Genomic DNA, 23,171 nt, shown 5'->3' on the forward strand with positions numbered 1-23,171 from the left:
CTCTGCTGACCAGTCCTCAGGAACAGACATCTGAGGGCCAGTTCAGTTCTGTGAAAAGAGAAGAGCAAGGGAGCCTCTGGAGCAGATGGCAGTAGACAGAGGCCAGGGATAGCGTAGTCCTTCCACAATCACAGGCAAGAGCAGCCTGAAACATCTCCACACAGAAGTAGTACTGTGATCTTGTTGGGAATCCTCTGTTTGTTTGCTCTAATAATTCTTTCTTCTAGAATAGGATCATTATTCTGGTTTTCAGAAATCCTAAAGAAGTAAAATTAACCCACACATGTCAGGGAGAGGAAAAGAGAACCAGAAAAAAACTAATGAAAAACACTATGGAGGTTGCTCAAAAAATTAAAATTAAAACCTACCATATGATCCAGCAATTCCACTTCTGGGTATCTATCCAAAGAAAACATAACCACTACCTATAAAAGGTATCCACATCCCCATGTTCATTGAAGCATTATTTACAATAGCCAAGACATGGTAACAACCTAAGTACCTATTGATGGAATAAATGGATTAAGAAAGTGTGATACACACACACACACACACACACACACACACACACACACACACACTGAATTATTATTCAGCCATAAAAAAAAAAAAAAGAAAGAAAATCCTACCATTTGTGACAATATGAATGAAACTTGAGCACATTATACTACGTGAAAAAAGTCAAAGACATATACTGTAGGATATCACTTATCTGTGGTATTAAAAAAAATGGGCTCACAGATACAGAAAACAGATTAGTGATTGCCAGAGACAGGGAGTGGGAAGGTGAGCAAAATGGGTAAAGGTGCAAAAAGGGTAAAACTTCCAATTATAAGATAAGTAAGTCCTGGGGTTATAATGTACAGCATGGTAACTATAATTAATGATACTGTGTTTTATCTTTGAAAGTGGCTGTAAGAGTAGATCCTTAAAGTTCTCACCACGAGAAAAAGTATGTGACTATATGAGGTTATGGATGTTAACTAAACTTACTGTGGTAATCATTTTGCAATGTGAACGTGTATCAAATCCTTATGTTGTATACCTAAAACTAATATAATACTGTATGTCAATTGTATTGAAGAAGGGGGGAGGGGAAGGAGGAAGGGAGAAAGGAGGAAAAGAGAAGGGAGAAGGAGGAAAAAGAGGAGGGAAGAGGGGGGAGGAGGGAATGAAGAAAAAAGCTAGACTCCATGTTCCATGGCAAGTGCCAGTCATGTAAGGGGGAGCCTTCTTAGGGCCTCAGTGGTGAGCTGGGGACCAAAGCAAAACTAAACCTCTTCATTCAAGAGACAGCCAGTCTAGTCCCTCTATCAGGAATTCTGCAACCCATGTCCTTGGGGCATCACAGTGAATAAGTTGGTCTTAACCAAACCAGGGCTGGACACACTCCAGTCTAGAACTTATGCCAATAAGGGTCCTGTGATTGTGATTTTTATGTGTCGACTTAGCTGGGCCATGGTACCCAGATATTTGGTCAAACATTACTCTGGATGTTTCTGTGAAGGTGTTTTTGGATGAGACTTACATTTTAATTACTAGACTTTGAGTAAAGCAGATAACCCTCCATAATGTAGATGGCCCTCATCCAATCAGTTGAGGGCCTGAAAACAAAAGACTGACCCTCCCCTGAGTAAGGAATTCTGCTAGAAAAGAATTAGGGTCTTCTCCAGGTGTCCAGCCTCACAGGCTGCCAGCTTCCATACTCATGTGAACAATTCCTTAAAATAAATCTCTCCCTCCCTTCCTCCCCTCTCTGCTTCTATTGCTTCTGTTTGTCTTGAAAACCATCACTAATACAGGCCTCCTAAAAATCAAATTGCGAAGTCATCAGGTGATGAGCATCTGTTCAGTTGTAGCCTAGGCAGCGGCATCTCCACACAGCAAGGCTAGCCTCTGATGGGACTCCAAAGCCAGGCTGGCTTTCACTGAGCACTGCTGCTGGTATACCAAGCCCAGTGCGCAGGGACACTCCTCCCTCTTTGGGTTCTGATCTAGTCCCTTCACATCCTTCCCAAATCATTGCTCTGTTAGTATGAGAGTTTCCCAAAAAAACACAGTTATGATTTTCACACTTTAGAAAAGTAAGCTACATTACACAGAATGTGTTCAGATTTAGATTTTTGGTGTGCTTTGACTTAAACTCTAGAGTGAATTAGAAATAATGCTCTGCCCCCAAGTGCTAACTAAACATCATTCCCCTTAGCAAAGTAAAGCAGCTCCACTGATAATAACCCAGGCCACACATCCCTTGAGTGGGAGTGAAGAGGTGAGAAACCAAGAGGTAGATGAATGAGAAGTGAACTCCTTCTAATAGGAAGGCATAAGCCTGAGCACTGCTCGCAAGCAGCTAGTGCTCCAAGTCAGCTGGTGCGCTGTGTCCACCCACCTGTGTGACCAATGGCCAAACACCCAGCCACAGCTCTGCCCTTCCAAGTCAGGAGCCTATAGGCACTATCTCACCTGTCTCCATCCCTTCACATTCATACCCCCTAGACAGCAGTATCCAACATCAGCCTCCACTCCCTCACTCCTCTTTCATTCTTCTCAAGAGATGTTTATATAAATAACATATGGGTATATTAGTTTTAAATTTTTCTCGATAAATAGGTAAAGAAATAAAGATTCTCCTTCATCTCTTCTCTCCCAATTCCATTCCCATCTCCAAAGTTACAAGCACTTGTGAGCAGTTTGGTGTGTATCCTTTTCAGACATTAGTCTACATATTTAGTCCAAAAGTATCTAATCCTTTTGAATGTATGCATTTTCATAAATGGGACATTTTCAGTATTACTCCAATAATTTCCTTTTGTCTCCTGACAAAATGGAGACCCTTCCACTCTAGTGCACATCCATCATTTACAACATGCCAGGCAATGTGTGTGAGATTACGTTTCTCAATTTGGACTACTGTAATAATTTCTTAACTCCTCCCTACTCCCAGGCTTACACCCTCCCATCCATCCCACACACCTGAGTGATTTTATAAAAGCCCAAATCTGATATTCTTACTCTCCTGATTAAAATATTTCATTGACTCCCCACTGCCTTGAGGATAAAGATCAAATTGTTCAGCATGGTTTATAAGGCCTGTCGGAATCCAGGCCCTTCCTATGTGGCTGGCCTTGCTACTTACCATAACCCTACATTCCAGCCATGCCAAACTATTTGCAGTTTCCAAAACATACCAAACCTGGCAGTACTTCCTTGGCCTTCATGACTTTATTTGCCTTCCAAGAAAACTCAGTTGAGTTGCAGAACGTGTATGTAAATAACTAAATGACTTCTTCTGCTGAATGGGCACAATAGCCACATTGCTGTTAAAAGCTGGTTGGAAGGTCCACCAAAAAGCTCTAACTCTGATTTAGAATAAAAAGCTAAAGCACCACTTTTTGGTGGTAACACCTACTTGCCTCCAAGGATCCAGTTCAGCAGTCCTGAACTCCTGCTCAAAGAAGCCTTTTCTGACTTTGTTAGAATCGCCTATTCTCCTTGGTATGACCTCACTCTATCACAACACAAGCACACAACACAAGCAAAGCAGGCATAACTCTGGACATCTCTACTTGTCCTGCCAAACAATACATGTTTTATGGGGTATGGGCCTAACTTATTTGACTTTGTAATCCCCAGTACCTAATGCTATATACTATATACAACAATATAGTAGACACCTAATGGTTAAAATAACAAGTCAATAAGTACATTATTTTTACTGAGGTAAAACTTGTCAGGTCCCAATAATATTTAAGATGAATTACAAAGATATTGGCAATATACCAAAACAAACAAACAAAAAATGTTAAAAATGGCTTTTTTTTTTTTTTAATTATTTTTGGGACAGAGAAAGACAGAGCATGAACGGGGGAGGGGCAGAGAGAGAGGGAGACACAGAATCGGAAACAGGCTCCAGGCTCCGAGCCATCAGCCCAGAGCCTGACGCGGGGCTCGAACTCTGGGACCGCGAGATCGTGACCTGGCTGAAGTCGGACGCTCAACCGACTGTGCCACCCAGGCGCCCCAAAAAATGGCTTTTAAATGAGGCAAACGTAAATTCAAGTGCTGAAAACTGGCGAGGCCAGGATTCAGATCATTATACATAAGAAGCAGATGACATATTTGGCTTTCTAGAAGCCAATAGCAGTAACAAGTCCCTCAGAGATAGTAAGGTTAAAACAAACTGGATACTAAGGAGAAGCATAAGTACTGACAGAGTTACCAAAGATAAGTTTTTCCCAAGGGACCTCAGAGTGGACACTATGAAATGAAATAAACAGCAGGCTTAAACATTTCTTAGAATTAACTGAGACAAGTTTCATACAGAGATTATGCTCAAAAATCACTCACAATAAGCTATAGGCTTACACCAACACATTCAAAATGGTTCTCTCACCGTCAGGCTAATTAGAAGATATTCTTTAGTGCATCTAGTGATACTGTCCTTAATATATTTTGGGCCATGGACAACTGATAAAATGATATGAGAATCTGATAAAATGCTATGTATACCCTCAGAAAAACACCCTGGCATGATATTTTGCATTTACTTTTAAAGGATCATGGAAACCTAGAGCTTGTCCTTGGAACAAACCCTCAGGTTAAACTCTCCAACCTGGAGTAAACATATACTATATATCCTGAGTCAAGCTTCCATAAACATTATTCCCCACAACAGAACTTTCAAAAGGTTCAGCTCTCTGGCCTACCTAGAGAGCAGAACCAGGTGCTTTAACTGTCAGCCATGGTGGGTATTAGGTTCCTTCTAGAAAAATAGAGGTGCTTAACAGACATTCACCCACTTCTGGATTTGATACCCTTGGGTAAGGCCAAGATTCTCCAGAACTCTACAACACAACGGCTCTACAGTTCTATATCATTAAACAAGGACGAAAATAAATTTAAGTCTGGAAAATATGCAACGTAGGTATAACCAGATATCTCAATGATTTTTTTTCTTCTAATCTCATTAAAATAAACAATATCTGACTCTTGAGTAATGTAACTTCCTGAAGTGACTTCCAAGAAAAATTACTTGTAAAACGAATATGTAAACAACTAAATGAATTCTCCTGTTGTATGGGGAGATTAGCCACGCTGCTGTTACAAGGTGGGTGGAGGTCTCATCAAAATTATAACTTTGATTTAGGGTAAGAATCGAAAGCATCACTTTGGTGGTAATTAACAAGGTCAACTATTAAGAATACTTTTAAATTATGAGAATAAATCCATATCACTAATTTTCTTTAATTTTTTACTTTCCTGTTCATTAAAAGGGATGGAGTCTATGGGCCCTGGCCTAAGCCCAAACATTAAAAACTCTAGACTTTGTTACACACACACACACACACACACACACACACACACACACACACACAAAACTTCTTTTGTGAAATGTTGGTATGAAAACTGGCAGTGGAGGAGGACCCTAGGCTCCCCTCATTCCATGAATACAACTAGATTATTAAATCATCCTAAATACCCCAGATATTGGCCTGAAGCCTGGCAGAACAAACTTCACAACTAAAGGTAGAGAAAAGGCCACATCAAAGAAGGTACGAAGTGCAGAGACATGGTTTGGGAGTGGCCAAAGGGGTGTGGAGGGAGTCACAGTCCCTGAGAAGAAGGGTGAGAGACTAACACACAGAGGAACCCATGGGAAAAACAAATCACCATAGCAATTGGCTTGGAAAGCAAATTTCCTGAGTTCTTGCAACTAGTGGGGCTTAAAGCCTGCAGTTTTAAAGGTCAGTGTGCCTGGCTCTCAGAGAGGACAGAGGGCATTGTGCTGCTCTTGGAGAAAAGGCAGAGCAAATAGCCTATGGAAATATAGTATTAAAAGAGCGATCTGAAGAGCACCCGGGGCACACATGAGGAGGTCAGTTGCTCATCTCAAGCATGTCCCAGAGAAGCAGTATTCACGGAAACACCCCTCTGGGAACAAAGGAACTGGCAGGCACCATTTCCCTTCCAGGCCCCTCAGCATAAGCACAGGGCCACCTGCAGGAAGTCTGGGATGCTCACTACCTAACTTGTTTACACCAAGCCCCGCCCACTCACCCCAGTGGAATCCCCCCTCCCAGTCACACTTGCCTCACTCCCAGCATAGCAGACCCTTCCCCTAGAAGAAGGTCCAAACCCCTGCCACACCCTAACTCCTGATGGGGGAGTTTTGCAGGGCCTCGGTTCCAGCAGCAGTGGCGACAGGTCTCATTTCACAAACGGACCAGGCACACCTAGTTAAAACGCACCACCTTCAGGCCAGAGGCCAACACTGCCCACAACAGGCAAAGAGAGCCTCTGCAAACAACTGGCCTGAGGATGAAGCAGCTAGGACAAAAAAGCAGAGCACATACAGCACCTACTGGACACTCCCAGAAGAACCAGTCCCTGGGGAGCAAGGGACACTACACAGAAGGGCACTACAGGACCTTTTATCATGAAGTTCATTACCCTCAAGAATAGGAGATGCAGCTGACTTTCCCAACACAAAGAAACATGCCAAAAGACTTAGACAAAATGAGAAGACAGAGAAATTTATCCCAAATGAAAGAGCAAGACAAGGCCACAGCTGGAGATCTAAGTGAAACAGATATAAGTCACATGCCGGATAGAGAATTTAAATTAATCACCATAAGGACACTCAGTGGACTTAACAAAATAGTGGAAGACAAGAGTGAGACCTTTAACACAGAGATAAGGAATAACACAGCACAGATAAAGGGCACAAAAATGAAATGAGACATATACCTGATGGAATGAACAGCAGGCTGTAAGAAGCTGAGAAACAAATTAATAATCTACATGACAGACTAATGGAACATAATCAAGCTGAACAAGAGAGAAAAGACAATTATGCAAAATGAGAATAGACCTAGAGAACTCAGTGACTCCATCAAATGTAGTAACATTCACATTATAGGAGTCCCAGAAGAAGAAGAGACAGGAAAAGGGGAGAGATAATTTATCTGAAGAAATAATAGCTGAAAAATTCCCTAATCTGGAAAAGAAAACAGGTGACTAGATCCAGGAGGCACAGAGAACTCTCATCAAAATCAACAAAAGCAGACACACACCAAGACATATCGTAATTAGACAACATACGATAAAGAAAAAAATTTTAAAGCAGCAAGACAAAAGAAGACAGTAACTTACAAAAGAAAACCACTAAGGCTTACAGGTGGTTTTTCAACAGAAACTTGGCAAGCTGAAGGGAGCAGCATGATATATTCAACATCCTGAATGGGAAAAATCTGCAGCCAAGAATACTCTTTGCAGCAAAGCTATCATTCAGAATAGAAGGAGAGATAAAGAGTTTCCCAGACAAAAAAAAATATTTAAGGAGTTCATGACCACTAAACAAATCCTGTAATAAATATTAAGGGAAATCCTTGAGTGGAAAGGAAAGACCAAAAGTGACAGTATAAGGTAGGAAACTCAAAAGCTGTAAAAATGTATGCTTCTGTAAAAAAAAAAAAAAAAAAAAAATGAGTCAAAAAAATGATATAAACAACTAAAAGGATATAAACAAAATAAAAGGATATAAACAGCATATTACCTAAAACATGGAGAGAAGAAGATTTTAACTTTAAGGCTTTAAACTTAAACAACCATCAACTTAATGTACACTGCTATATGTGAAGATGTTATACACAGACCTGATGGTAACCATATATCAAAAACCACTAATATATAAAGAATAAAGGGAAAGAAATCAATATATATGTATGTGTCTCCAAATACATATATCACTAAAGAAAATCAGTAAACCATGAGAGAAAAACAAGAAAGGATCAGAAAAAATCTTCAGAAACAACCACAAAACAAATAATATGACAAAATACATACCAATAATTACTTTGAACATAAATGGACCAAATGCTCCAATCAAAAAACATAAGGTGAGGGGCGCTTGGGTGACTCAGTGAGTTGGGCAGTCAACTTCAGCCCAGGTCATGAACTTGCATTTTGTGAGCTCTGTGCCAACAGCTTAGAGCCTGGAGCCTTCTTATAATCCTGCGTCTCCCTTTCTCTCTGTGCCCCGCACCCCCCCCCTCATGCTCTGTCTCTGTCTCTCAAAATTGAACAAATGTCAAAAAAAAAATGTTTTTAAAGACATAAGGTAACAGAATGGATTAAAAACAAAAACACAAGACTTCCCTATCAAAATAACACCAGCATTCTTCACAGAGCTAGAACAAATAATCCTAAAATTGGTACAGAACCAGAAAAACCCTGGATAGCCAAAGTGATCTTGAAAAAGAAAACCAAAGCAGCAGGCATCGCAATCCCAGACTTCAAGCTATATTACAAAGCTGTAATCATTAAGAGAATATGGTACTGGTACAAGAACAGACATTCAGATCAATGGAACAGAACAGAGAACCCAGAAATGGACCCACAAACGTATGTCCAACTAATCTTTGACAATGCAGGAAAGAATATCCAATGGAAATAAAGACAGTCTCTTCAGCAAATGGTGTTCAGAAAATTGGACAGTGACATGCAGAAAAATGAACCTGGACCACTTTCGTACACCATACACAAAAATAAAGTCAAAATGGATGAAAGACATAAATGTAAGACAGGAAGCCATCAAAATACTAGAGGAGAAAGCAGGCAAAAACCTCTCTAACCTTGACTGCAGCAACTTCTTAACATGTCTCTGGAGCCAAGGGAAACAAAAGCAAAAATGAACTCCTGGGACCTCATCAAAATAAAAAGCTTCTGCACAGCAAAGGAAACAATCAGCAAAACTAAAAGGCAATGACAGAATGGGAGAAGATATTTGCAAACGACATATCAGATAAAGGGTTAATACCCAAAATCTATAAAGAACTTATCAAACTCAACACCCAAAAAACAAATAATCCAGTGAAGAAATGGGAAAAAGACATGAATAGACACTTCTCCAAAGAAGACATCCAGATGGCCAACCGATACATGAAAAATGCTCCACATCACTCATCATCAGGGAAATACAAATCAAAACCACAATGAGATACCATCTCGCACCTGTCAGAATGGCTAACATTAACAACTCAGGCAACAACAAATGTTGGCGAGGATGCGGAGAAAAAGGATCTCTTTTGCATTGCTGCTGGGAATGCAAGCTGGTGCAGCCACTCTGGAAAACAGTATGGAGGTTCCTCAAAAAAATTAAAAATAGAACTATCCTACAACCCAGCAATTGCACTACTAGGCACTTATCCAAGGGATACAGGCATGCTGTTTCGAAGGGACACATGCACCCCCATGTTTATAGCAGCACTATCAACAATAGCCCAAGTATGGAAAGAGCCCAAATGTCCATCGACAGATGAATGGAATAAGAAGATGTGGTGTGTGTGTGTGTGTATACACACACACACACACACACACACACACACACACACACATACACACAATGGAGTATTACTCGGCAATCAAAAAGAATGAAATCTTGCCATTTGCAACTACGTGGATGGAACTGGAGGGTATTATGCTAAGTGAAATTAGTCAGAGAAAGACAAAAATCATATGACTTCACTCATATAAGGACTTTAAGAGACAAAACAGATGAACATAAAGGAAGGGAAACAAAAATAATACAAAAACAGGGAGGGGGACAAAACAGAAGAGACTCATAAATATGGAGAACAAACTAAGGGTTACTGGAGGGGGGGGATGGGCTAAATGGGCAGTAAGGAATCTACTCCTGAAATCATTGTTGCACTATATGCTAACTAATTTGGATGTAAATTTAAAAATTTAAAATTAAAATTAAAAAAAAAAAAGACTCATCCATACGCTGCCTACAAAACTTTTTAGATCTAAAGTCACCTGCAATTAGAAAGGAAAGGGGTGGACAAACATCTATCATGCAAATGGAGGTCAAAGAAAGCTGGAGTGGCAATATTTATATCAGACCAAATAGACTTAAAACAAAGACTACAACAACAGACAAAGAAGGACACTATATAATAATGAGAATAATCCAACAATGTGTAACAATTGTAAATATTTATGCACCCAATATAGAGGCACCCAAATGCCTCAAAGTTAAAAACAAACAGACAGGATCTAATCAATAATCAGATAATTGTATAATACAATAATAGTAGAGGACTTTAACATCTCACTTACATCAATACACAAGTCAACTAAACAGAAAATCAACAAGAAAACAATGGCTTTGAATGGCACCCTGAACCAGAAGGATTTAACAGATATATTCAGAACATTCCATTCCAAAACAGAATACACATTATTTTCAAGTGCACATGGAACATTCTCTAGAATGGATCACATATTAGCCCACAAAACAAGCCTCAACAAATTCAAGAAGACTGAAATCATTCCATACATATTTTCTAACCACAACACTATGAAACTAGAAGTCAGCCACAAGAAAAAATCTGGAAAGACCACATATACATGAAGATTAAATAATATGCTATTAAACAATGAATGGGTCAACCAGGAAATTAAAAGGAAATTAAAAAGTACATGGAAACAAATGAAAATGAAAACACAATGGTCCAAAACTTCTGGGATGCAGCAAAAGTGATTCTAAGAGGGAAGTTTATAGCAATACAGGCATACAGGCTTACTCTAAAAGCAAGAAAAATCTCAAATAACCTAACCTTGCACCTAAAGGAGCTAGAAAAAGAACAACAAAACCTAAAACCAGAAGGAAACAATAAAGATTAGAGCAGAAATAAAAAATATGGAAACTAAAACAAAAAAAAAACCCAAAACCAGTAGAACAGATCAATGAACCAGGAGCTGGTTTTGGGGGGAGGGGGGGATCAGGAAAATTGATAAACCTGTAGCCAGACAGCAAGAAAAAAAAAGAGGAAGGACTTAAATAAATAAAATCACAAATGAGAGAAGAAAAATAACAACCAACCCCACAGAAAAACAAACAATCATAAAAGAATATTATGAAAAACCACATGCCAACAAACTGTACAAATGAGAAGAGATGGACAAAGTCCTAGAAACATATAAGCTACCAAAACTCAAACAGAAAGAAATAGAAAATTTGAACAGATTGATAACCAGCAAAGAAATAGAGTCAGTAATCAAAAAACTTCCAACAAACAAAAGTCCAGGACCAGATGGCTTTACAGGTGAATTCTACCAAACATTTAAAGAAGAATTAATACCTATTCATCTTAAACTATTCCAAAAAATAGAAAAGGAAAACTTCCATGTTAATTCTATGAGGCCAGCATTACCCTAATACCAAAACTAGATAAAGACGTCAGTAAAAAAGAGAACTACAAGCCAGTATCTTGGAACACAGATGTAAAAATTCTCAACAAAATAACAGCAAACAGAATCCAACAATACATTAAAAAAAAAAAAAATTCACTATGATCAAGTGGGATTTATTCCTGGGTTGCAAGGGTGATTCAATATTGCAAATCAATCAATGTGATACATCACATCAATAAAAGAAGGGATAAGAACCACATAATCATTTCAATGGATTCAGAAAAAGCATTTGACAAAGTATGACATTGAATCATGAGGAAAGCCCTCAACAAAGTAGGTTTAGTGGGAACATACCTCAACATAATAAAAGACATATATGAAAAACCCACACCTAAATCCTTAATGGGAAAAAACTGAGAGCTTTTCCCCTAAGATCAGGAACCAGACAAGGATGTCCACCCTCACCAGTTTTATTCAACATAATATAGGAAATCCTTGCCACAGCAGTGAGACAACAAAAAGAAATAAAAGACATCCAAATCCGTAAGGAAGAAGTCAAAGTTCCACTATTTGTAGATGACATGATACTATAAATAAAAAACCGGAAAGACCACCAAAAAACTGCTAGAACTGATGAACAAATTCAGTAAGTCACAGGATACAAAAATCAATGTACATCTGTTGCATTTCTTTTTTTTTTTTTATGTTTATTTATCTTGAGAGAGAGAAAGAGAGAGGGTGTGAGCATGGGAGGGACAGAGAGAGAGAAGGAGAGAATCCAAAGCAGGCTCCATGATGTCAGCACACAACCTGACTGAAACACCAAGGTGCCCCTAGAAATAGTGATTTAAAAAAATAATTTAAGGGTGCCTGGGTGGCTCAGTCAGTTAAGCATCTGACTCTTGATTTTGGCTCAGGTCATGATCTCATGGTTCCTGAGCTTGAGCCCCAAATCCAGCTCTATGCTGACAGAGCAGAGGCTGCTTGTGATTCTCTCTCCTTTCTCTCTCTCTCTCTCTCTGACCCTGCCCAGCTCACTAGCTCTCTCTCAAAATAAATAAACATTGAAAAAAAATTTTTAGGGGAACCTGGTGGTTTAGTCGGTGAAATGTCCAACTTTGGCTCAGGTTATAATCTTGCAGTTTGTGAGTTCAAGCCCTGCATGGGACCCTGTGCTGACAGCTCAGAGCCTAGAGCCTGCTTCAGATTCTGTATATCTGTCTCTCTCTGCCTCTCTCTCTCAAAAATAAACATTAAAAAAATTAAAATAAAAAAATTTTTAATAAATCATATTTGTTTAAATTTCTGCTACATGTCTATCTGGAATTCTGACCATGTTTGAATCTGTATTCTAAACACTAAGAAGTCTACAAGGCATAATTCACACTTGTCACAAAGAGATCGTGTTTTGAAAAGCTAATAGCAAAGACTGTATTATCTATAAGAGGCATATAATGACACTTGTGCTTCATAAATTTATAATCAAGATTAAACATATTATTTGTAAGAACTGACACAGAACGTATCTTCAAGAATTTAATTCATTCACTTACTCATTCAAAAAATATTCAGTAAATATCAAGGTCCTGGGAATACTGAGATGAAAACCAACCATCTGGCCCTTCCTGTCCTGCAAGGTACAGTGACTTTGCCTATCACTATGGCAATCTCCCTAGGCATCTGGCCAAAGTTGGACAGATCCTATAAATACTTCATGGCTTTAGTAGCCTCCCTACAAAATAATCTGTGCCCCATTTCTCCAACCCTATAATAGCTGAAAGAGTTGTGCAATTCATTATTTTTTAATCCAACACCTGCTATAAATGTCCTCTTTTTATATGGTATCTCTATTGAACCAGTTAGCAAGATTGTCTTCCCAATTTTACTTGCATTATATTCCCATTACTAAATTATTGAGTTTAGAGTAATGTAAAAATATAAATATGTAAGAAGAACTTCTAAAACTTAGAAACATAAAATAGAATATTTCTTTTTTCACATAATGTTTTGGACAAATGCCTTGCCCTCAAAGAAAATAAGGAAATAAGGTTAATTAATCTTACATTTAAAGATTAAGATGAAATTTGCCTCCAAGAAAGGCTCTCCAAACCTCCAAATAAGAAAACTAACAAAAGAGGACCAACCATGCAAAATGCAAGATTATGCCTACACCAAATCAATATTTCCAAGATTAAAAGGTCCTTCTTCTCTTGAATCCCTATCCAATTCAAGTGTCATCGAGCCCGTAAGTAAATGACACCTCTCCCCAACATACACACACTATCTTCAAACAAGTCAAAGCTAGAAATAGCTATGAGGAGAAAGATCAAATTACACAGGAGAAAGAAAAAAAAAATCTAGGCAAGAAAATTAATATAATTAATAGAAGAGGCAGAGACAGAGACCAAGACCACAGGTGTTAGATTAAAAGATACATGTTATTAAAGCAGTAAATAAATTTTGTTTCTAATTCAAGACAAAGACTGTTCATCAAGTGATACAATTCAGAAAGTAATTTTTTAAATGGAGGTATTATTTGATTCTGTTACTCTTTTCCATTTTCTATTTATGTAATGACCACTGAATAACCTATGAATTGTTTTCTATTTGCAAAATGATTCAGCTTAGAAAGGAGTAGAATAAGACTGGTCATTCAGCAATTTCTCCCACCCATCCTTACAGACATCACATCACAAAGACTATGACTCACTTTGTCATACAATTTCTATCCTTTTAAGAGTTTTAAGATTGTAATGAATTCTGGCTCATAAATCTATTAGGATTAAACTATTTGTGCCATTTCCTCACCCAAAAAAGTATACTAACAATGGTACCAGATAGTTTTTAATCCTAATTTATAAAATGATTCACTGGTTTTAAATTTAAGAGATAGAGGTTTAAGGATTAAAGTGTCTGATTGAAGTATGAATTCTCAGATCTTAGAGGATTAGAACTAGTTCTGGAATTGGCTAGAAATACTGATGTGTTATTCAATAGCTGACAAGAAAAAATTCCACAATAAAAAATAATGCTAGAGGCACCTGGTGACTCAGTTGGTTAAGCGTCTGACTTCAGCTCAGGTCATAATCTTACAGTTTGTGGGTTCAAGCCCCACATCGGGCTCTGTGCTGACAGCTCAGAGCCTGGATCCTCCTTTGGATTCTGTGTCCCTCTCTCTCTTGGCCCTCCCTCAGTCACACTCTATCTCTCTCAAAAATAAACATTTAAAAAAATTTTAAGTACTGTTAACAAACAATTATGTTTTACCTTTATTGCCCCCTTTAAATAACATGAAAGGTGTCTACAGAAAGAACTACAGTGATGCTACATTCAATTTATCCACTTTACATGCCTCATTCTTAAGTATTTATGCTTATTTATTTAAAGTTCTAGCTCATTCCACAAATGTAGATTGAATCTCTTCATAGGCCTCAGCCTGGTCATTCATTCAGCAAATGGAGCCAAGAGAAATTGGGATGAGTCCATTCAGTCTTGGACCCTCAGAGAAGAAAAGAAAGTAAGAGATTGTTAGGTAACGTTTGTTTGTTTGTTTAAATCCTTACCAACTAGGAATTTCTAATAACATTAGGGGACATGAAATTAAAACACATCAAGCTATTAGAAGCATGAAGGAAAGATGGTATAGGACAGTGGGAAAGAAATGCGGCCTGAAGCATGATTAGGACTAGGATAAGGTAAGAGGATTGAGAAGACTTTCCAGCTCAAGCAAACAACCTGAGGAAAGGTGAAGAGAAGGAAGATGTGAGAAAGTCAGAAAGGAAGTGAAAAGAGTTGGCTAATTTTTCAGGTACATGTAGAACTTAACAAACATTCTTTGAGTGGCCACTGTGCATGAGGTCAGATACATAAAACCTGTCCCAGTCCTTAACCGCAAGGAGTTCACAGTCCCGCTCCAGGAGAGAAACAATTCAACAATATATTACAACAGAAATCATTAGACTTTGTAGTAGCATATGTACCAAGTATTATGGGGAAAAAAGAGATAAAAACGACTTCTCCCTGGGAAGTTAGGGAACATTTCACAAAAAAAGAAAACTGCTGAGATTAGCTGTTAAGAGATTTTTTTTTTTTTAAGAGAAAGGTGGAAACAGAGTGTGTGAGAGGAATTGATATGAGCGTCTTCCAAAACAAGGATCACATGAGGAAAGGCCAGTCACTGTAGCAGTGATGGTCTATAATTAAGCAAGAGCACTGGCAGCATCAGGGGAGTAGGGATGGTAAACAGTGGGCAATAAAATTGAGCAGGTAGATCACATTTGAAAAGGGTGGTCAGGTAGGGTCTGGTTGTAGGTAAGTGAAGGCAGGGGAAATCAAAAGACACAGCAAAGAAAAATCAGTAAGGTGGGGAAGACTCTGAGGTGTCTAGCTTTGAAGACAAGAACAATTTCACTACAGGAGTGCCTGGGTGGCTCAGTCAGCTAAGCATCCGACTCCTGACCTGGGCTCAGGTCATGATCTCATCGTTTGTGAGTTCGAGCCCTGGATCCAGCTCTGCCCTTAAAGTGCTAAGCCTTTGAGAGAGCTTGAGAGTCTCTCTCTCCCCCTTTCTCTCTACCCCTCCCCTGCCTCAAAATAAATAAACTTTAAAAAAATAATTTCACTCCAAATAGAAATTGGGTAGAAAGAGATAATAGGTTGAGAAAAACACATTAAGTTCTTTTTTACCCATTTTGAATTGAGACAGTGGCAGTTTATCTGTCCTGCAAGCAGAAGAAAACGGAGTATCAACACAGAGATGGGAAATCAGAGACTGAGACGAAGACCATAAATGATCTGCTGAAGGAATGAGTACACAGAAAGAAAGGTAGAAGCCCAAAACAGAGCCTTAGGGAATATGAAAGCAAAAGACCAAAAGAAGGAGAAATCAGAAGAAAGGATAGTTGGAGGGTGAGAAAACTAGGTTGATGTGGTATAACAGAAACCAAAGAATTCTCAAGAAGACAGGAGCAGAAAATAGTATCGTGTCAAAAGTAGGGTGACAAATTGGATAAGGCCACATGATTGAAGTGGAAGACTGGGGCCCAGCATGATTTACGTAGAATTCTGGGGTGGACAGGATCCAGAGTTAAAAAGAGAAAAGGAGGTGAAGTAGAAAAAGAACGCACAGGACTCCCGGATATTGGCCACAAAAGAATGAACACACAATCCACCATACCTAAGGAACTTCATACCACATAGTACGTGATAAAAACCCAAAATGCTTCTTAAAGAAAGCAGAATTCCTAACAAGTTTACTATTTATCCTGAAAAATGATTCCACTCTCTATATGGAATACTCTACGAAATGCTAACACCCAATCTCTAAGATTCCCAAATATTTTTCAAATATAACTTTGTTACATATAATCATCTTCATTAAAAGATTGACCAAGTGTCTAAATGCAAGCATTACTACACCAAGGGAACAGCAAACCTCAACTAAGCTTTCTACAGCAATACGGGCCATGAGTAGTTATCACACAGGCCAGTCCACACAAAATGGTTTCATCAGCAGCTGACATTTAGTGAGCACACCCTGAGGGAAAAGTCCTAAGCTGTTCATGATGCTTATTTATATGGAGAATTCATGGTTCCTACCTTAAGATGTCAGCATCTTCACCAAGCACCTAAATCATGAACAGAGAACAATGTACTCACAGAATCTAGCCAGATCATGACTACTCTGTACAAATTTTCTTTAAGACAAAAAAAAAAAAAAAAAACCACCTTTTCTTGGCTAATTTTATTTATTGTTTAATTATAAATTAGTTACAAATTAATGTATATCTTAATTAAAATTAAATAAATTATACTGGGGTGCCTGGGTGGCTCAGTTAAGCGTCGAACTTCAGTTCAGGTCATGATCTCACAGCTTGTGGGTTTGAGTCCCACATCTGGCTCTGTGCTGACAGCTCAGAGCCTGGAGCCCGCTTCGGATTCTGTCTGTCTCTCTCTCTCTCTGCCCCTCCTCCTCTCTCTCTCTCTCTCTCTCAAAAAATAAACATTAAAAAAAATTTTTTTTAATTAAAAACATTATAAATTAAACAGGAAAATTCCTTTCAATCGTTCAATTATACATGCAAGAACTTCCTCAATTTTTAATCTCCAGAATACCTTAAAAACCTGGAAACCTTTCACTTCAGAATTCTGTAAGATAATTCAATTTAGAGTATAAGTTAATATGGGGAAAGTAAGTAACCCTTTGAAAATACAAACACACACACACACACTCTGCAGATTTCTGTAAATGAACAGGCAAGCATTAAGGATACACTGGTCAATTTAAAAGTCACCTTGCGCAGGAAGAGTGACAGAGGACAGCTGGCTTGAGACATAAATTAAACACTGAATATTGGCTGTCGGTTGACTGTAGGTCCTCCAAATTTCTTCAAACTAAAAATATCCTCCAGGAATTTAGAATGGAACTAGTCTGGCTTCTAAGAAACATAGTCTATGGCTCGAGGGGTGAGGTTCCCTGGGAGTTACCACTTTTAGTCCTCTCCTAAATTCCTGGGGCTATGAATAACCTAGATTAGAGGAAGGATTTGATAGCAAAGGAGAATACAATAGCTAATATAACAATGAATACAACAAGGAAACATTGAGCCACAACTGCATTTCCTAAAGATACAATATTCTAAATTATTTTGCAAACAATCAAGCATTGGATATTTATTGAGCACTGACGGCATACAAGTACAAGGCCAGATCTCCGGTTTCAGAGTGCAGAAAATGACAAACTCAAAAGCAAAACACAACACATTTGCTTGGATAGAATACTGTAATGAGGTTAAGGTTTTTGCCCCAATGTGTGGATTTGCCTTGCTCCAGTTCACGTCTTAGACTCTTACCCCACGCAGCCTTCTAACAGATGTGTGCCACAGGACAAAGGGGCCCAAGTAGGGTTTTTGGAAAATCAACACTGGAATTTGGAAAAACAAGAAAAGGCTATGGCACATATGTAGTCATTATCCTGTTGTACAGACATCTTGTGGCTTAAAAATAACAGTTCTAATGATGTGAGACCTAAAAAATCACCTTTTTTAATATCACAGATGGGGATTTCTGAGAATCAATGCGTAGATGAATAAAGTCAATTTTATAATTATAATGTATAAAAGAACGGTTCGTGTTTTATTACATCTGTAATATTTTATTTTCAGATTAACTTAAAAATCATACCCATCCATTTAAAATGCTATCAAAAATCTAAATGAGAATACTTAGAACTCCGTTGTCATACCATTGTCAAAGCCTAATTATATAATGGACATTTTATAAACACAAGGAGTGCCCTCAGGGCATGTCACAGGGGATATTGCCTCTTCTAGGCTGAAGTCACTTGGCATCTAACCCTTCTTAAAAGGCTAAGGTGTGGTAATATCTATGACTCATGAATTGTCCTTTCATTGCTGTACCAATGACATGATTTCCATGATTAAATGAGCTATTAGATTCTTACTTCATTTGTTTACTGCACATAAATAGCATTACAGTAAACATTGTGTTTATTGAGGCAAATTAGTGGGATCCACTTGCCAGATATTACCCAAAAAAAGATGGGGGAGAGAATCTAGAATCACTGAATCAATGGTTCCGTTTACATGAAGTAGAGAAGAAAGGTGGCTTTATCCAATGCCCTGGGAACATAACTAGAGGTAACCTGTGAACCAGTAAGACCTCCTCCAAGGGGCTGGCTTCCCCAGTGCTCTGAAATGGAGAAAGCCCACAAAGTGGGGCCCCTGGAGGGTGTTCTCTCTGACTGAACGGAAGAGTGCAATGAGGCTGGAGGAGGGCAGGAATAGAAGGCAAGGGACCTGGTGGGCAAGAAGCTCATTCAGGATGATCACAAGGGAAATCGGCATATGAAGGCAGGTGATCAGTTACTGTTCTGACCCTCAATACTGTCTTCAATAAAACAAGATCAGTGAACTAAAAGGTCTGACACCTCCCTCTGAATTTCACAAGTCCATGTTTTTATGAGTCGAGTCACATGGAATATGTGCCGTGGCAAAGGGCACGGGTGTCACGCGGGCCAGGATGCCATCCCTGCTCCACACAGGAGTGGGCAGGTCCCTCTGCGTCTCCAAGTCTCAGTATCCTCTAGAACCTGGAAGCAGACAAGTATGGCAAGCAGGCAGTCAGCTCCCAAGAGAAGCCCAAGGGTAGAAACCACTGCTAACCGCCTCCAGTTTTTCCTAAATAAGAGCATCTGGACCAAATTTAATGCTAAAATGTACATAGGCAGCATACATTTCTCTTGCTACACTCCACCACACAGCGTACGTGCTACTCAGGCTAAAGTGTTCTCTCTTTGGAAGTTTTCACATAGTTCACTACTTAAGAGTAAATACTTAATGTTACACAATCCCATGGACATTTGGAAGGGGCCAATTAAAACATCCAGGACACAAGGAAGCTGGGTGAGGAGCACACATGCTGGAGAAACAGACTCTTGTCACTGTATTGTGCTTCTATCAAAATCTCATGTCAAACAAAAGCTACTCCATGACTAGAAGGAAAGTGCACGAAAATTGGCCCTTTCAAGTGAAAATAAAGCAGAATACCCAGGTATGAAGCAAAAGGGGCCTTCAACAACACTGAGAAGTTGGAAAATTGATATTCAGTCTTCTCCCTCCCCTTTCCATTTCTGCCTCTGCCCTCCCCACCTCACACCTCCTTGCCCTGTCTCCCCCTTCAGCACCTAAGACACATCCCCCATACCTAACCAGCACCCGCCACATTTATACCATCCCTCCAAATACCCAAAGGATATTTGCATTTTAAAAGACATCAGGGCAGAAAATGGTCATGCCAAAGGAATAAATCTCGGAGAGATTTTCAGGTCAACTGGACAGTTTGAGGAATGAGACTAGGGGGTTTTTAACTTTTCAAATAGGTCTAGATATCTGAGCCATAATTCAGTGGGAAATTGTCACAACCATCAACTCTGCTCTTTTTTCCCCATGTTTTCTGGTCAGTCTCATTTGCTTGGGGTAATGGAGGAAATGTGGTTGGGAAGATACTGTTATATCATGTCCACAATCATTTTTCCTTGTATCTTTCCCATCGGTCTTATCTTGGTTTGGCCAACTATCAGCACAGCTTTGACATGTCAGAAAAATAGACTGTACTTAAACTTATGTCCACGTTGAGCTACACAGAAGTGGTTTAAATTCATCACATCTTTAGGTTTGTATTGTTAGTCTATTGCCTGGTAAAAGGTGAAAAAAAATCAGTACCCTCCACTAATCTGGAGTATTCTAATCTTCACTTTTAACATGTAGTCTTTAGCTAGTTATCAAGTTGGAAGGATTCTCAACCTTAGCACTATTAACGTCTGGGATCTGGGGCACCTGGGTGGCTCAGTCAGTTAAGCGTCCAACTCTTGATTTCGGCTCAGGTCATCATCTCATAGTTTGTGAGATCGAGCCTAGTGAAGAGCCTGTTTAGGCTTCTCTCTCTTTCCAAAAAAAAAAAAAAAAAAAAGAAGAAGAAGAAAGAAAGAAAAGAAAAATTGTGGCTGGGATAAAGTAGGATGCACTGTAGGATGGTTAACAGCATCCCTGGCTTGGATCTCCTAGATACCAGTAGCACCCTTCCAAATGAGCCAAAAATGTCTCCAGGCATTGCCAGACGTTGGGGGGGTGGGGCAAAATCACCCACCTATGAGAACCAGTGAGGTAAAATAAGATAGCAAAAAAACTCAGAGTTGGAAAGAAACAGTTAACAACTATTATTACAAGGGTGGTAGTGTGGTATGCAATTCAGAATTATCCTCAGTCACTAGCCCCCATACAGTTATATTCTAAAGGAAATAGGGTATCAAAAGCTTCAAAGGAAAAAAAAAATCCAGCAACTAATAAAGGGTCTTAAAAAAAAAAAAAGAGAGAGAGACAGAGTACTAGGGGAAAGTCCAACATGAACCTAATATGGAGGAGAGCTCTTTTATCTTGTAGTCCTAGAACATGTTCCTTTTTTATTATTATAGACAGTTTATGCTGCTAGAAAAGAACAAAACTCATTGGGATATATATGCACCTGGCCCTAATCAGCTGTGTTCACCTAGCAGACTACTGCAAAACAAACTTCAAACACAAAGCTTAAAATTTAATTTGGAAAACCTATTCAAATTACTAAAATAGAGAAATAGCACTAACCCATACATATTGGATTATGAGCATCTTTTCAGTTTTACTGAATAGAAGCGGTTGATAACATTTAAAAATTATGGCAGGCCTGGAAAAAAATGAAAGACCTGCATCTTTTGCTTGTTGCTGCTTTGGAATCAATAAAAACCCAAGCAATATAAAAGCACATTTCTCATTTGTCAACTCAGATCTCAGTGCAAAGCTTTCGCCTCTTCCAATCACTTCACAGGTGGGAAGGACATTCCTTCAGCATCTTAGGATAAAGAGGTGACTCCTGGGGCGTGGAGCTCGGAACTCCTGCAGGTCTTTTCTCAGGCAAATAGAGGATCAGATTCTTCACCAGAAACCAATAAAGGTGGAACTCACAGCTTTTAAAACAGACTTTTTACCTACACTTACAGGAGAACAGTTACAATACGCTCTGATCCTCCTTCTCTCACTTCAAATTCCAAGGGTGTCAGCCAGTTTTATGCCCTTTTCCCTCTCTTTTCTCTAGACCAGTGGGTCTCAAAGTGTGGTCCCAGGTCAGCATCACCTGAGAACGTGTTACAAATGCAAATTATCAGGCGTAAGGAATTCTAGGCCTAAGGAAGCAGAAACTCTGGGAGACAACGTTCAGCAATGTGTTATAACCGCCCCCCCCCAGGTGATTCTAATGCACTCCTGTAGTTTGAGAACTAATGATTTAGGCTAGTGTTATTTCTATAGCCACAGATTATTCTTCACAGAACACAAAAGTGTACGATGGTAAAATGAGTTCTCTTCGCACTTTGTATGAATTCTCATTTGATCCTCAAACCTGCTGCAAGGTAGACATTACCCCCATTTTTAGGTATCAGAAAACAAGCTCAAGGTCCCAAAGCTAATAACTGCAGGCGAAAGATAAAAGTTTTTGCAGTTCTTGTCACTATTGAAACAAAAGTGTGTCGCACTTTAACAAAAGGTCCACATCTTCTGCGGCTTCAGCTTTCGGCAATTTGGAAAAAAATAGAAATGGATGTGTAAGAGCAGTGTGCCAGATGGCCTGGATCCTACCAAATCAGAGTTTAAGGGCACACTCTGGAAAGGTATTTTTCCAGTGAAGAGCACTTAATTCAGCCTTGGGCCCCCCCCCCCCCGCCTTTGTCCGCGGGACTTCGCGCATCCAACACAGAAGGGGTTGGAACTTTAGGATGGGGACCCAGACTGTTTCTCCGCAAGCCGCTCGCCTCTCCGCCGTTGGGCATCCCCTAAGTTACAGGTTGTCTGCGCGAAGGGAGCCCGCCTCCCAGGCCTTGGAGGCTCAGGGCCCAGGGGACTGGTTTACCAGGGGAAACTGGCACACTCCAAAGCCTGGGGAAGGATCTCACCCGACACCGCAGCTGGGGAGGAAGGGGCGAGTGGTGAACCCGAAACCACCGAGGGCCGCTAGGAAAGAAACCACAAGTCCCACTAAGGTCGGGGTGAAGAGAAGGAAGAAGCGCGGAGGAGGGAATGGAGCGGAGGGGGAGAGAACCACAAGAGTGGAGATGGGATCGGGGAAGAAGAGCCGGCCAGCACTCACTGTGAGGGTCGCTCTTCTCCCGGACCCCATCCACTCGGCCGTCGGGGTGGATGCGCAGGAAGAAGCCCCCGTTTTTGCAGTACAGACGCTTGGGGTCCTTGAAGTGGCCGGGCGGGAAGGCGCCGCTGCCGCCGTCCTCCGGCAGGGCGGGCAGCGTGGTGATGCTCCCGGCTGCCATGGCCCCCCCGGGGCCCTGCCGGGGTGCCCGCGCCCCAGGAGCCGCGCGGGGAGCCGCCGTCCCCCGGCCCCGGCCCCCGACCCGGTCCGGGGCACGGCCC

General features: G+C 40.0%; 1 protein-coding gene across 2 annotated transcripts in view; it reads right to left on the minus strand.

The window, feature by feature from the left end:
• Nucleotides 1-23,158, minus strand: part of FGF2 (fibroblast growth factor 2) — a 64,721-nt gene extending 41,563 nt beyond the window's left edge. The window contains exon 1 of one of the 2 annotated variants that reach the window (XM_040474614.1): nucleotides 22,894-23,158. In XM_040474614.1, coding sequence (XP_040330548.1) covers nucleotides 22,894-23,071 — 178 coding nt within the window. In that variant the 5' untranslated portion in view covers nucleotides 23,072-23,158. The remainder of the gene's footprint in view (nucleotides 1-22,893) is intronic. The other variant, XM_040474616.1, reaches the window with a different exon arrangement.
• Nucleotides 23,159-23,171: the final 13 nt, after the last annotated feature.

Source organism: Herpailurus yagouaroundi, unplaced genomic scaffold (genome assembly GCF_014898765.1).
Source record: "Herpailurus yagouaroundi ecotype Mexico unplaced genomic scaffold, PumYag 28, whole genome shotgun sequence".
In the NCBI taxonomy this organism is placed as follows: domain Eukaryota; kingdom Metazoa; phylum Chordata; class Mammalia; order Carnivora; family Felidae; genus Herpailurus; species Herpailurus yagouaroundi.